Here is a 16,352-nt window from a genome sequence, read left to right on the forward strand (position 1 = left end):
ATAGAGGACTGGTAAACAAAAGTATACACATAGAGTGGAATAACATGCAACCATTAATGATGAGGAAGCTCCCCATGTTCTTGATGTGGAAGAACAGCCAAGACATATTGGAGATATTGTTTTTAAAGGGTATGTATGTGTGTCTGTGCTTGCATTAAGCATAAAATTTTTTAGAAAGATTGGCAGAAAAACCTTAACAGCGGGAATAAATATTGGGGCAGAGGGAGGGAGAACATTACTTTTCTTTTTATAAACTCTTTTGTACTCTTTAATTTTTCATAACTAGCATGTATGATTTACATAATAAGAACTTATAGATGTTATTTAAAAAAGAAAAATTATAAAGCCTAATCAGTAGTTCTGCTAGAGAAGTAAGGCTCATATCTCAAAGGAAATGGAAAATTCCTTAACCTATCTGTAGCCATCACGAACAAAATGATTAGGTGTTTGATGCTGTTTAGACTGAAAGAATGGAAATTAATACCATAGTACTTTGGAACGCAAAACCAATGACATGAGTCGGGCCTGTGGTGTTACAGGTCATGGACATGGTGGACTCATCTGCACTTGCAAATCAAATGGGAAGACGGCCAGGGGCAAGGACAGGGCCAGGTTCCAGCAGTCAAGTATTCTGGGGGCTTCTCCTGGGCCCATCAGCAACTAACCTTCCCCCTCTTGGAGCCTCAGTCTCCCCTCCGCAAAGTAGTAAGTTTGGATTCACTAATTGAAGGTGTGGCCCAGTATTAACATTTTATGAATTTGGGTTGTTCTGGCAAGTCCTTATTTGTAGGGGAGAGATTTGAGATAGCCCTAAAATTCTCTAGTCTACAAGACGGTCTCCCCAACTTTCAAGTTACCCACCTTTTCCTAGTACTATCAAGAAACAGCAGTTATGTACTTTAGTATCTATTTTTGTTCAGATTCAAGTTTAAATACATTTGGACATTTTGTACTTAAGCTATTTCAACTTCAGGGTCACAGACAACCAGGCTTTTTGGATTCGACCTTAAATAGGTGACTAAGAGAAAGTGTTTTTTGAAATGTACCCATTCAATGAATTCAAGTTGATGTGTTAGAAAAAAAAAACAAAACATATGACTCAACACGGTAGACATTTCCAGATGAAATTTGAGTATAACTTCATCCTTTCTGGAAACTGGAGTTCTGTCAGATTCACACACAGATTCACAAAATTTCCACTTTGCCTCTTCTTTAGGGGGCAAGGTATCGCAGGAGAAGAGGTAGGGGTTATTGATGAGTTTTCATGTTCATGTACTGAGAGAATATCAGTTTGGACGAGGCTGTGGGGAGACCTGCAAATGATGTCTCTGTCTTGTTTGTGCATCTCTGGGGGTGTCCACAGAGATCTTCTATCCTGAGTGGAGTATGTGACTCCTCATAGAACTAAATCGACCCCAGTTAGGGTGAGCTCCAAGTGTTCTGTGTAAAGCTAATAAAGGTGTTGAGATCCAGACGAAAGGGAGGACAGCACAGCGGGCAACTCTGATAAAGATAAACACCTGAGGAGATGTGGCAGAGCGTTGGTATTTGGAACAATCCCCTGCCATTTTTCTCTTCCCGTTTGTTTTTCAACTGATTGGAAAACTGCTAATGAGCATGTTTACATTTTCTCCAGTTGTCTCACCCAAGCGTGAGACCAGCTGGGGAGAGGGATTTGTTCTCTCTCCAAGGGCCTGGCTGCCTCTCCCTGTCTCGTTCTCCATCCCAGCTGCCAAGCCTCTCCTGGCTGTCTCCACACCTCCTGGAGTCAAAACTGTGCTCGGTGCTGGCCAACACAGCCCCACCACATGTTTTGCATGGCTCACCCCATCCCTTCTCTCCCCCTTTGGGGGTCATTTGTTTTGTTTTGAAGGAGGTGAGGTGCTGGGAGGTTTATGCCCTTCCATTCTGCTTTAGAACTGGGAGCAGGCCCAGATTGCATTTGCTTCCACTTCTGCGCGAAGGTCAAAGCCCTTGAAGGAGAGCGTCCTTCCGTCCTCCCACAGTTCTCAGGACATGTTCATTCTCTCTGGGCTGACCTGAGTTTCTAGTCTCCTCTGCCTGCCCAGTCCGTTCTCCATTGCTTTACCCTGCCCTTCTGGTGGTGGTGTCTCAAGCTTCAGACATTTTGAGGATTACCTTCACAGTGTTTTCCACATCCTAAGACATAATTTCTATGAAACCTCTCTTTGATGTGCTTGTTATAATTTATTTTAATATATTTTAGAGTAAATATATAACTGTTGAGCAGTTCGTTTACTCCCTGTGAATTATCTTGCCTCCAAGGCTATATGAACCCCCCTCTCTTCATAGCCCTGTTTAAGACTCTCATGGCCTCTTTCGGAGGGCGCTGCTGGCTTTTACTCAACCTCTCATTCTCCTAGAATCTCACATTCTCCTAGAGTTCTACTAGAATGTTCACGCTCCAGTTTCTAGCCTATTGGCCAATTCTGTTAGGCCATACCCCGAGGCTGTTTTGCCCATTCGTTAGTTGGGGAGCTGTTTTGATGATGCCGGTTCTCCCTAAACCAGTGATAATAAATATTTGTTGTATTATGAATGGAATGAAAATGTTGTCTTCACTTGTCAGCACAATTATAGAGTCTGAATCTCAATACCTGCAAACACTCTTTGTCTTTCCTCTCTCCTTCCTTTCTTTTTCTCTCTTCTCTTCCCTCTCTTCTCCTTACCTCTCCTCTTCTCTCTCTCTCTTCTCTTTCTCTTCCCTCCCTCACTCTCTCCCTCCTTTCTTCCTTCCTTTATTTCTTTCCAGTATCCTTCATTCTCTCCCTCCTTTCTTCCACGCCTCCCTTTATTTATTTATTTATTTATTTATTTTTGTCTTTTTACCTTTGGGTTAAAAAATTAGGATTTTATTTGGAGTTCACTTTCTAAAGAAACTACTAACAGACTATGCACAGAGTGCTTCCACACTTTAGTAGAAGAGTCTGGGGTTTTTTTTCAGAGACCCTCTATTGACTTTCTGAGTTGAGACAGTTTAGACTCCACATAAAATATGTGTTGTTTACCCAGGCTCTTCATGCTCTGCATACTGTTACAGTCCTTGAAGAGCTTGTCAGTGACAAGTAAGATAAATGAATGAAGAGGACTTTACAAGTGTTTAAAAGCTAAGTATAGCATGTGCTGCCCACGACTTAATTAAACAGACCTGCGCTTAACTAAGTAACTTTGTGGTGGAAACATCTAGGGCCTTTCCCTTCCCCCAGACTCTGCCACTAGCAATGGTGCTCAGGATGTTAGAAATTCCTTGGTTGTCTGCAGTTGCTAATGTGTTAGCCTAGCTCTTAGCTGTCTCATTGGTTGAAGCATTAAAAGCTAGTGTGGACTGTGCATAATGACTTTTGAATTTATATTAGGGGATGGTCAGTAACATGGACTTCTTTGGGGCTCCATTAAAATTTTCTAATGTGTCCGAGTTCCATTGTTTTCAGAGGGAATTTTAAAATCAAAAGTGAGCTGCTTTTCTTTAAAGCTGTGATTGGGGTGGGTGATCAGAGCCCATTCCCAGGTCAGTCTTGATTTGTTTATGAAGGGGCTGGTCCTTAAGGATCTGAGCAGTGGGATGCACTGGTTACAAAGGAGGCTGCAGAGTCAGAGCCTCAAATCTACCAGTTATTTGAGCTCTGATTAGTTGCTTAATCCCTAAGCCTCATCTTCTTCATCTGTAAAGTGGGAGTAATAAGAAGCTTCTACCAAGGCAAATATTCAGGGCATGTGCAACTGTGTCACTCTTGGTTCTCATGGGTTTCTACGTCTGTCATAGCAGCTATTAAAGATTTTAAATGCAACCCCCACCCCTGGCTGCATTGCAGGGTTGATGTCAGACTGACTTAATGAGATGATGCCAACACAGTGTTGTTCACACAGCAAGGGCCAAGCAGGCATTGGTTATTATTTTTTATGTTAACAGGTGGCTCCATCTCACAATGTCAGTTAGGATCCTAACATTATGAGCAGAGCACATAGAACTCTTTCTCTATAAATAATCCTTCTTCATGGGCTGCACTGGCTGAGAGTAGAACAGGGGAGATGATGCTTCTGGCTACAATCATTGTCCATAACCCTTCAGGGGATTCCCCAGGTTCCTAAGGTGGCAGCAGAAAGCAATGTTTTTTTTGAGACAAGATCTCATTCTGTTGCCTAGGCTGGAGTGCATTGGTGTGATCACAGCGCATTGCAGCCTCAACTTTCTGTGCTCAGGTGATCCTCCCACTTCAGCCTCCCAAGTAGCTGGGACTACAGGCATGCACCACCACACTTAGCTAATTTTTTTGTATTTTGTTTTTGTAGACATGGGGTTTCACTATGTTGCCCAAGCTGGTTTCTAACTCCTGAGCTCAAGCCACCCAGCTGCCTCTGCCTCCCAAAGTGCTGAGATTTCAGGCATGAGCCACTGTGCCTGGCCACAGAAAGCAACTTAGCAACATAATTTCCCTCCCCTGATTTTAGCAGGAAAAAAGAAAAACTGCACAAAATGTGCAATAGGAGCAGTAGATCAGCATCTGTCTATCTATCTATGGTGTTTGGTTTATGCTGAAGACATTCTTCCCTCTCTTGCCCATTTTATAGGTACAGGAAATGAGACTCAAGGAATCCTGATTCAGTCTGAGTCTCAATATGAATGTTTGGCCGAAACTGAATTAGTGCCAGGCAGGTGTTCCTTCCCTAAGGAAGGTGAGAGTTCTGTCACTCTAAGTGATGAGAACTCTCAAGAAGTATCCATGGAAAAGAGCCTGGGAGTCACAGGCGTGTTAGTCCTGTGCAAAAATTAAGTGCAGGCTTGTTAATTATTCAACTATGATTAGGGTTTTAGCTGAGATTCTTGCAAAAACAGACCCCAAGCTGGGTGAGGTAGCTCACGCCTGTAATTCCAGTGCTTTGGGAGGCTGAGGTGGGTGGATCACCTGAGGTCAGGAGTTGAAGACCAGCCTGGCTGACATGGTGAAACCCTGTCTCTACTAAAAATACAAAAAAAAAAAAAAAAAAAGAAATTAGCTGGGAGTGGTGGCAGGCACCTGGAATCCCAGCTACTCTGGAGGCTGAGGTGGGATAATCACTTGAACCCGGGAAGTAGAGGTTGCAGTGAGCCGAGATTGCACCACTGCACTCCAGCCTGGGTGACAGGGCGAGACTCTGTCTCAAAAAAACAAACAACAACAAAAACAAAAAAACAAAAAAAAGAGAAACAAACAAAAAACAGATCCCAAGACAAGCTTTTACTGCAGGTAGTTTATTTGAGAAGTGATCTCCAGAAACATGGTGAGAGAATGGGGCAGTGATACAGGGAAGGGAAAAGGCCAACAAAAGGTGCATCAGTGGGCAGTTTTCTGCTATAATCAACCAGGGCTCCCACTGCTGGGGACCTAGTGAGAGATTCTGGAGCACATTGTAGGGTTGTCCACTGAGGGGCCAGGATGCTGGCTATTTATGTACCATCTCCTTCCCTCACAGATTGAGAGTTGTTTCAGGGGCATGAGCTCCCTAACACTTCCCATCTGCCCCATTCCCTGGCCAAGTGTGCACCTGTGGCCAAAGCAAGACCTCAAGCAGAGGAAGACGCACGGGCTCCTGGTGGGAAGACAGCAGCACATCCAGGACTGTCCATCCAAGCTGCAGATAAGATCTGGTGTGGAACAAGAGAATATAGGATGGACCCTGACATTCTCTGCAACAATTAAAAATAAAATAAAATAAAAGTGATTAGTGAGTAGGTATAAAAACACCAGCCAAACCTTCATGATGATCTACTAAATTTCTGTCTGTAAGTAGGGACCGAGAGAGAGCCACCTTTAATAAAGTTGGGAGGGAGAGTCCGACCAGTGTTCTGTTCTGCTATAGAGGAGGGGCAGAAAGGACGGATCAGCTGAATGAGTTTGGGGAGATCAGACCAGTGCTCAGGGAAGGACTGATGCTATAGCAGCGTATTGTGTAGATATCTGTAAACACACAGATGCCAAGAGCCTGGCCCGTTTTCCCAGAGATGTTACAGTGTGACATGGGTGAGTATATGGCTGTGACTCTGTCTTAAATTCCTTCCAAATGCCACAAGTTGATGTTATTTTGAAAAATAAGGTGGTGAATTTTCATCTCACATACATTTCCTGCTCTTCCCACATCCAGTAAAGGAATGAAGGAAGCCCGCACACATACACACACTTGCATATCTCACATTTGGTGTTCTAGTTCCCCTCATTGACCTGCTTTCCTCTCAAGGTGATTAGAGGGCCACTTTACTGTGTGATCTCTCCAGTGTACTGTCCTTATACCTATAGCCAAGCCAACGTTCAAATCTTAACTCAAGGGGCATTTGACCCATGGAGCCTTATTTGATGCCTCTGCCCTCAGCTGGAGGGGATCTCTGCTGCCTCTGAACATTCAAACCATACCCTTCTCTCCTGCTCCTCTTCTTATACTGTTTTTTAGTCAGGCTTCTATTTCTCCATGTCCTATTCATCTTTGCCTCTCCCCTGCACCTGGAGTGGACCTTACCCTTCATGACACTGCTGTAGGACTCTGGAGTCAGATACCTGGGTTTGAGTTCTGTTCTTCTACTCACTAGCTGAATAGTTATGGGCTTAGTTTCCTCATCTGTAAAAGAGGACCCCAAGAATAGCCATCTCGGGAGTGAGGATTCAGCAGGAGAATGCTGGCCAAACACTTAGCCTGGCACATAATTATTCTTGGCATCATTGCAGTTGCAGATGTTCAGTAAGTGTTGAGTGAATTTCAGTGCAGTGTCCACAGTAGAAGCCTTTACATCATTTATTCTTACATACTCCCAGAAAGTTCCCCAATGTGGCACATTCCTTTAATAGCTTCTGCATCCTCTGGCTTCATTTTGTCCTCCAACTGTGACCTGAGCACTGCAACTTAGATTCTACTCAATTATGATTCATTGCTGTGTGAGTGTAGTGGATGGTCAGGAAATCTCTCCTCTCCTAGCTATCCCATTTTTGTCTGGTTTCCTCATCTTTTACTTGGAGACAAGAGCTGTTCACCTTGCTCTGATTAGGTGGAAAGAAGACAGTAGAAGAGTTCCTGAACATTTGGGATTTCCCTGGTGGGAAACAGGGACAGAAAAGAAAGCCTGATAGAATAAAACTGTAATTGCTATTGTACAGTATTATCTCCATATCCTATAGCAACAGATCTTATTATATTTTTTTCGATTTAAACCATATTCATGAAGGTTTTATTGTTAACTTGATCCAGGTGACTGATCAAAGCATAGTTTGTTATTGCCACCTTACTAAAATACTTTTAAAAGCAGTTTTAATACGATGTGCTTATCACTACATATTGCCATTAGGCTATTGAGTCTATTACTAGTCAATCAAGGATTTTCATTTTGTTTCAAGAGCTCCTTGGATAAACTCTTCAGAAATGTCAAAAGAGTTGGAGTATCTGGCACCTTTTCACAGATGGTGCTCATCAGATATTTTAGTTAATGGATAAAGTTTCAATTTTCCATGTTTGACTTTTGGCACTAACAGAGGTTTTCTAAAGGCTCCTGCTCCCCCAAACGCTAGGGGATAGTAAGAAATGAAACTAATAACACCCCAACACCCCTTATTCTTAGTGAGGTAAGTAATCAGGGAGGTGGTAGAGTATTTCACTGGGTCCAATTAGCTAAGGAATGGCATATTTCTTGAAGAAGACCAATTCGACTTGCCCAACAGCTCCAAAGCTATGCACATACTCTTCCTTCACCACTCCCAAGAATTACAACAAACAAAAACAAACAAACAGGAAAAGTTAAACTGCCACATCAAAAGTTAAATACTCAACTGGCTCATCCTCGACTCCCATCTTCCCTCTTATCTGTTCCACAGTAGCCTGTGTGCCCTCTCCATCCATCCATTTTTACACTCATATACTTTGACACACTTTTACTTACAGCTAAGACATGAGACTCTGCACTAGCTGGGGAGTGCAAGGGCAATCCACACACAGTATTTCCCTCAAGAGACTTTCAACCTAGTGGTGGAGAAAGCCAAGTGAACCTGCAGTTAGTTACCACTGGTTCACATAAGTTCTGTGATGGCAGAGACCCGGGGGGTGGCTACAGGATTCTGCTGAAAGCAGTGGAAGAGGCGGGCTTAGGAAAGTTGTCTCTGGAGATGATGGCATTGAAGCTAAGACCAGAGAACTAATGGGTATAACTCAGGTTTAAGGGGTAGAGCGTGAAGAGCAGGACCGAGAGAGAGAACAGCATGTCCCAAGGCTGGGACAAGGAGATCGGGAGGTGTAACTGTGGAAGTAACTAGCAGTCACCTAGCAAGAGATGCCTAAGCATGTCAAAGACCCAGGCTGTTTTCCTGAGTGTGGCGGGAGCCTCCCAAGAAGTTGAATCCAGGGAGGAACAGAAATCTGATGTCACTCTGGCTATGGAATGTGTTCAATGGGAGGTGAGAGTGCGGCAGGAGAGCTGTTAGGAGGCGATGGCCCCAGAGAAATAAGGTGGTGCCTGGAAGAAAGAGGAAGTAGAAAATGAAATCTGATTAGATTTGTCTCCACAGTCATGACATAATACAGTAAAAAGAGTATAACACAGTTAGCCAAAGGCAAAGGTGTCTGGTCAGCAGTTTGGTAGACACTGCAAAGGAAATAAAAATGGGCCTCAGTGAATCGCTAAATGAGTCCCTGAGTTCCCAAGTGCTATGCTGTGGAAAGCAATCCCTCTCCGACTCTATATTGGTTTTCCTGGGTTTTTAGTTTTGCCTGCCCAGAAGATGTGCTGCTTCAGGCTTTTCAGTGGGCATCTCAAGCGTCTGAGGCTACAGGGCTGTGGACCATTATGTATGGGATCACCTGGTAAGTTGGCCTAGAGTTATTTGAACAAACAGTATCCCTGTCCAATCCTTGTTACAAATTTCTGTAGTTTTTCTTTCATTGACTGTTAGGGAGTGTTATTTGTGACTTCCTGTCCTTCCAGACCCTTGTTTATGTGTAAACCGATATAATTGGGTGGGGATGAAGCTAGATAGTGCAGACTTAAAAAAAAAAAATTTAAAAGAGATCCATTTTAAGTTTGACAATTAAAGGATCAAGATTGGTCAAACTGTTTCTATAGGAGAGAACACCAGCAACTAGCCGGTAAGAAATCGGTCACAGTTTAGGGGATATGTTACAAGCAAGATAAATAAAAACGGTCTAGAGTATCAGACCAAACTCTCATTTTTCATCTCTGTTTCACACTCTTCTCTTCCAGCCCAGACTAATCAAAAGAAGCCTCTTCCGCTCACAATTGCTCTGTGTACATTTCCCCCAGATCTGGTATTCACATGAACAACGCGGTTTATTTATATTTCAGCACCAAATTGGAAAGATGACATCATTCATTTACAGTCTTTATCCCATGACATGCCTACTCTCCAACACCTCGTTTTAGCAGACACATTTAGGACTGCATATAGCATCTTGTTTAGCTTGTACATTCTTTTATGGGATACAGTTCAAAGGTAGGGAACTTTAGGCTTGTTGCTGGTAAGAAAATAATCTCATAAAATCACAGGAGCTTCCCCAAAGGATGAGGATATTACGATGTTTACAATAGCAGAATTATTATTTCTTCATTTAGGCTCCATCCTTCATTCTAGAGCGAGTCCCTTCCTTCTTGCCCACAGCAGATCTTATAGCTCCCCTCAGGCTCTCAGAATTCTATTTAGAAGAAACAATTCCAGATTTATTAGTTCATGAGTTCAAAAGTACAGGATCCTGACAATACTGGAATTTTAGGTGTGAACACCGAATTTCAGAATCTCATGTGCAATGGCAGGCTGGCTGAGGGGAATCTCAGTACTTAGTCTACAGCAGCTCCACTGACCTGCTCTTTCTCACAAGGCATAACTTGCCCATTGGGTCTTCTGACATTTTAAGTGGACAAGTGAAGGATGGAAATGCTCTCAGCTGCCAGAGGTTGCCTGGGATTTTTTATTTAATTTTAAGTGGCTCTTTCTCTCTATTTTTATTGTTTTTATTCATATAGACAGTTTTTTTTAACATTCACTTTGGGGCCTTTCAAATATTGTACACATTTTTTAAAATGGAGTGAGTAAATCATAAGACATCCTCTGGCAGATAGAATTGGGATGTGAGGTGTTTCCAAAACTTAGCAGAATCAAAGCATTTTATGGGAAAGCTCTTTCTACCTGTTTAGCTGTTTGCCTTTTCTGCTAGCAGCAAGACAAGGAAAAAAGCCTAGAGATTGAGAATTGGATGGCCCAGAAAATCTCCATGTTCTATGTCAAGAAAGAGACTCTTGGGGCTGAAATCTACACCTTGCTTTTCTAGCTGCCAAATGAGGATAGTAATAATTGCTCCTGGGACAGTATTGAGAATAAGTTAGATTGTATGTGAAAAATACTATAAGAATGCACAATGTTACTTTTCTTTATTGTCAGTGTATTATTTATATTACATAATAAAACTCCAACTGGTTGGAGGCTCTGCCAACCACTGACTTCTGGCTCTCTGAAAGTATTGTTGGTTCATTGTCATCTTGAGCCACCAGTGGGATTGTTATGGCAACTCATGAAATGTCCTCAACTCTCCGTGACCTTCCCTGCTGAAAACAAACATGTAGCTTGTCTCTAGGATGGCAGTATCCCTCAAAGTCATGGCCCCTCCATTCTTTTGGTCACTCATTACAGCAGCATGTATTATATATCTACATCTGCTAGGCCCTATGTGAGATTCTAGGGAGAGGCAGATGAAAGAAATAGCTTCAAGGTCTACAGACATACGGACGGATAAATCTGTGGTTATAGAGCCGTGGTACGCAGGAGGCACATGTCACCCAGCCTTGAGGACAGGGTGAGGAAAAGGCTCCTAGATTAAATAGTTTGAGTTAGCCAGACATAGAAGTTAAAGGTGAAGAAAGGGGGCTAGGGAGGCATTGCAAGCAAAGGAAGCAGCACATACAAAGGAGGAAAAATGTCTTACAGCAAACAACAACAGCAGTAACTATAGTAATGACAGCATTTGACTTTCATTGCCAGTTACTGGACTGACACTTGAAGTGCATCATACCATTTGCTCCTAGCAGCAACCCCAAGGAAAGAGGCACTATTCCTCTCATTTTAGAGTTGAGGAAATTAAGGTTTATAAACAGTTTACTCTGTTAAGTTCACATAACCAGCAAAGAGATGGAGCCAGGACTTGAATCCAGGCAGGTCTATCCTCAAACCCTCATTTCCTGACTTTCTGAGCTGGATAATTTTGTCTGCTTTTTTCCCGTGGTCTTTAGGCATTTTTCTAGATTCTGAGAGCCTGTCAGGCCAACTCATCACTGGTCCATTTCTTGCCCTGCATAATAAAGCAGTACACTTCTATTGCATTGGGGGTTTAACCATGACTCCAAGTTGCCTCATGTGACAGGCATCGTGGATTGTAAATTAGAGTGGTCAGTTCTTCTCCCATTGACTTTGTACCTTTTGCTCAGTTCCCTCAAGGAACAAAATCAGTTAAAATGTCCATAGAGAGCCATTTCCCAAGAAGTCATCATAGCAGTAAACCATCTCCATCAGTATTTCTGCATTTGGCAGCGTTTGAGTGGATTTTTCTGCCTTGTCTTGTGAGACCACTGTTTATCTGTAGTTCTGTGTTTCCACCCAGCCCTTCCCATCTTTCCATACAGGACTTCCATCTCCAGTTTGCTCTAGAGTGTTGGTCTAGAGTCTCAGTCATAATTGTTGCAATTGCAAGCTCACCTTGGATCTCTGTGATTGCTTGATAATGTAAAGCAAAGCACCTTAGAGTATGTCCATTTTTGCCCTTTTAAATCACAAGAAGGAAGTACATTAACATTTACAGATGTAACATAATAGCTTTAAGGATGTGACAAAGCTTTTTTCATCAAAGTTAATGGCATGGTGCTTTCTTTATTAAGTTTCAACTTGACTAACAGTGAAAATTCCTGAATTAGGAACAAAGGGATCCCTATAGGTACTGTAATTATGCCCTGAATATCTTTGACTGATCTTCTGGCTCCTGATGGAATCTTCCTTGGTTTTTGTTCTGCACAGACCCAGAACAGAATGAAGTTGATGGCAGACAACTATGATGAGGACCATCACCATTACCACCACCACCACCATCACCACCACCATCGATCTCCTGGGAGGTCGCAACATTCCAATCACAGGCCCTCTCCGGACCAGGTCAGTTTCATCGCTGCTTACCTCCAAGACCCCTTTTACCCTTTAGATATTTTAAGATAAAATAAATAATCCTCAAGAAATAATAAACAGCATAAAGTGATACGTTCTTTGAACTGAAACTAATAGCTTTGGTATTTATTTCCATCAGTCAAGGAATCTAAATGTTTTTCTTTCTCCTTCCTCTTTAAGGTTTTGTCTTTTTCTTGTTTATGTTATGCATTTTCTTTCCTCCCCTCCTTTCTTCTTTCATAGATATGTAGTCTATTGCTGGCTTGGTATCTCATGGCGGGTTACTTTGGAATGTCTCTTTCAGAGTTTTAAGAGAAAGCACTTTGTTTCCATGAGCCTGGCAACCAGAGAAGCCTTGAGTTCACTGAGCACTTTCCTAGAAAATTCTTTAGTGATGCAAATTAATAGTGGGGTAAAACAACAAGGAGAGAAATCCGTTTTGCCTGCGTTTTAGCCAGTGAAGTCAAGGAGTCTGGTTTATTTGATTTGGACCCTATCTCCTCCCTTGACTAAGTAAAGCATGTGAAAAGATGGATTGACAAAAACAAAACCGCCTGTGGTTTTACAGCAATATTTACATTCACCCACCAAATGCAAAAACTATTTACAGTGTTTAGTATTAAAACTCTTGAAGGTGAATTTTATGGAAATTAGGAAATTAAATGCAAACTAGCAGGATAATATAGTCAATATGAGCAATATTTCTTACTTTGTTGTACTAAGATTCCTGCCTCCCCCTGCTCCCGTTTTTGGTGATCCTAGTGTAACTGATATATTTCCATAGATGAGAGCAATAGGTAACAAAATAGAACCATCTGGATAAGTATGCACTCCTTTGGATATGGCAGGGTGAGGGCTTGTCAGAATTACCTGTGTGAAGAGGCACTTTAATTATTTGCTGGGGGAGGAGGTACTTGTGATGCTCCTAAAACTTTTCACGTGGCTCTGTTTCCTTTTCACCTTTTTTTGCTAGCATCCCAAAGAATTTAGGATTTGAAGTTTCCAAGATGTTTTACCTGGAGTACAAGTCCTGGGGGAGCTGTTTATATAGAACACAGCATTAGCAGTTCTCCTGGGAGCTGTGCAGTGAGGCAGCCAGCACCAGGAGGCTCCCCAGCCCCTGAGCTTGACCTGACCTTTGTACCTGGAAGTGTTTGCCGTCAGAGACCCCAACATTGCTGAAGCTGTTCACACAGAAAAAAATCTAGATTTCTGAAGCCAAGTACAGACAGGGCATGATTTCATGTTTTAGCTCCCAAAATATTGCTCTTGATTTGGAGATCTGAAATGTGGAGAGAGGTGTCAATTTCATGTCGTTATCTTGTATGTCTGTGTTTTGGTTTTGTTTTGGTTTTATTTATTCAATTATCACCCTTCACCATCACCACCACCACCACTACCACCTCCCCACCTTTGCCTGCCCCAGTAGACCTGGCATCCTGCTAACTAAACCAACTCGTTCTCATTCCTGGTCCCTGCCTTTTTCTCCTTGGCATTCTCCCAGATAGGGTGAGTATGAGATTTTATTGGTGGGAGCCTGCAGTCCCCACTTTGGCCATTCATTCTGAGCCACACATGCCAGAAGACCATCCTGAGTTACCCCGCTCAAACCCCAACAGAGAGACAAAAACAGAGAGTACCATAAGAGTAGAAAGAAGGATCTGGAGCCAAGTCAGGGGAGTAGGTCATCCAGGGACCTGCTGAGATAACAAACCAGTTTGTCTCATCACAGAGACACATATGCTCATATGTTCTACTGGGAATTAGGCACTAGAGCACATCTATCTGCCTTGTGAATGATATTTCTTACAAAAGCTAGGCTCCTACTACTTTTCCAGAGAGCTGTAATCACAAACTAGGGTGCCTTGTCTACTTGATTGACTCTTATGTTTGTCCACTGACACTAGAGTTTGCCATAGGGTGGTGTCCTTCCCAGAAGAGTTAGCATTCCTTGAAGAGTGTCTGGCTAAGGCATGTTGTTGAGACCTTTGGCACATGTTTCTCACTGCTACTGTTAGGAAGATGGTGATGGTCTTTCACTTTCACATCCACCATCTCAGTGAACACTCTAAGCAACCCATGGACATAGAGGCAGTTAACCTCAACGCCTTCTCCAGATGAGAAATCTGGTCCCCAGGAAGTGGGTGAATAGGCTGGAATCCTGTTCTGAGTTCCTAACCTAATTCCATGGCAGCCACTATGTGGCACTTGGGGAAGAGCATGATGGACAGAACCCCTGTCTTCAAGGCATTTGCTGTCTAGTCCTAGAATAAGAATCCAGGTCATCTGATGTCTTGTTCAATTCTTTTCTGGTTCATGTCAATCAGAGCAAGACAGATAAAAGGTATCTCCAACTTAATTAGGGGCCCGTACCTTAGAAACTTATTCTGCAGTAGGGTTCACTGTGAAAGTAAAATACCCTTGATCACAAGGATATTTTAGTGGTTTTAAGTTGAAGTCATCAAGTCAGTAAGGCTCCTTCGCTAGACTTTTTTAATTAGAGAAAGAGAGATTAAGCAAGGAACCCTAGTGTGAGAGTAGGTTGGCACCAGTGCTGGAGATGGCTGTATCTCCTGAGCTGGATGCCCCTCTTGACTGGGCATCCCAGGTCTAGTGGAATGATACCCTCTCCTGTACTGAAGATTTGAGATTTGGTAATCAACAACTAATATATCAGTATATGTACTGTTATAAATCTAAGTCCCAGAATAAAATCGTTATCAATGGATAATAGTTATCAGTAGTTATCTTTCCCAATTGATTACAAACCCTATACTTAATTGTGTAGACCACATACACTAATACATACAGGGTACATATGAGTATATGTTTCTTCTTAGGAGAAAAATGACAGCCATATGAAAGCATGAGAGTCCTAATAATGGGGTGATGTGGATGAGATTTTAACTAAATGTTCACAATGTACCCATGTTAGCTGACCTGACTTAAAGGGGAAAGGTATCTTCCAGGGATTCCTGATTCCCTTTCTGTGAATCTTCCAGCCCTGGCCTTCCTGTGGCCTTAAAGGCTTGACCAACAATGACTTATGGAATAAGGGCTACAAAATGTTGATATTGCCTCTTGAGCTTTATTAAGAGATCAGAACACATGAAAATGGAGAAATATGAAAAATCAGTTGCCTTGTTACTTTTCCAGAAAAACTCATTTTTCCTTAGGTAATTCAATTTAAGTATTGCCAGGTACTTACAGAATTATATTCTTTTTCCATTTCTTCCATGCTTCTTTCTCCTTCACTATGATTTTTCTTGCTCCTTAAGAGAAACTGAATCCAAGTATTATAAGTCTAGACTAGCATTTCCCAAAGTAACTTTTAGGACATTAGTCCCATGAGGAAAGCCTTGAAACAAAGATTCTCTGGGCAAAGAATTTTGTGAAAGTGCTGCATATTATAACTCTGTCTTCGAGCGTCCTGAGGCAATTAGCAGATCAAACGATCTAAAAAGTCATATAAGAAAGAAAGCTCCCCAATTTAATTTAATCCAGTATTTCCCAGACTTATTTGATTGTAGATTTCTTTTTTCTTTCAAGTAACATCTGTGCTCTGAGAAATATTGTTCTCAGAGTATCAGGTGAAAAAAGAGACTACCCATTTTATAACATGACTGATCCAGTTTCCAGCAGTATTTTTTATCAGAAGATGGGATTTTCCGGCAGCTTCTTGCTTTGCACAACAGAAAATGGAAGTGCCTCTTCCATTCATTTCCTGGGATACCTTCTTAAAGGCAATAACATCTGAGAATGAGTGATCCCACCAAGAACCCAGTAGATCTAAACTAAGGGAGTCATTAAGGTTGAGGACCCAAGATATCAAGAATAGTCATAAATACACAGCCCTTGAGGGATTACTGAGGGGGTGGGAAGATTTGGAGAAGATGTAAGAGAAGTCAGTGCAGTGTGGCAGCTCAACAATCTAGCCCCCTACCTGAGAGAGAAGCATTTAATAGCTGGTGGGCTGTGACCCCCAGGATGGTCACAGCCATTGAATATGTCCAGGTAGGATATCCAGACAAATCCCAATAATGACTTGGGAAATCCTTCAAAGCAAGAAGTGGACATGGGGGCAGACAACAAATATTTCCCATGACACAAGCTGCTGGTGTGTTTTGAGAAACAATAAAGTCCAAAGAGTAAATGAAACAT

At 42.2% G+C, this 16,352-nt stretch overlaps 1 protein-coding gene across 3 annotated transcripts in view; it reads left to right on the forward strand.

Moving 5' to 3' along the window:
• The window catches only part of ERC2 (ELKS/RAB6-interacting/CAST family member 2), a 975,821-nt gene that overhangs the window by 767,316 nt on the left and 192,153 nt on the right, over window positions 1-16,352 (forward strand). For all 3 annotated transcript variants that reach the window (XM_054482044.1, XM_054482045.1, XM_054482046.2), the window contains one exon: window positions 12,048-12,182. In XM_054482044.1, the coding sequence (XP_054338019.1) occupies window positions 12,048-12,182 (135 nt within the window). The remainder of the gene's footprint in view (window positions 1-12,047; window positions 12,183-16,352) is intronic.

This window comes from Pongo pygmaeus, chromosome 2 (assembly GCF_028885625.2).
Source record: "Pongo pygmaeus isolate AG05252 chromosome 2, NHGRI_mPonPyg2-v2.0_pri, whole genome shotgun sequence".
Taxonomy (NCBI): domain Eukaryota; kingdom Metazoa; phylum Chordata; class Mammalia; order Primates; family Hominidae; genus Pongo; species Pongo pygmaeus.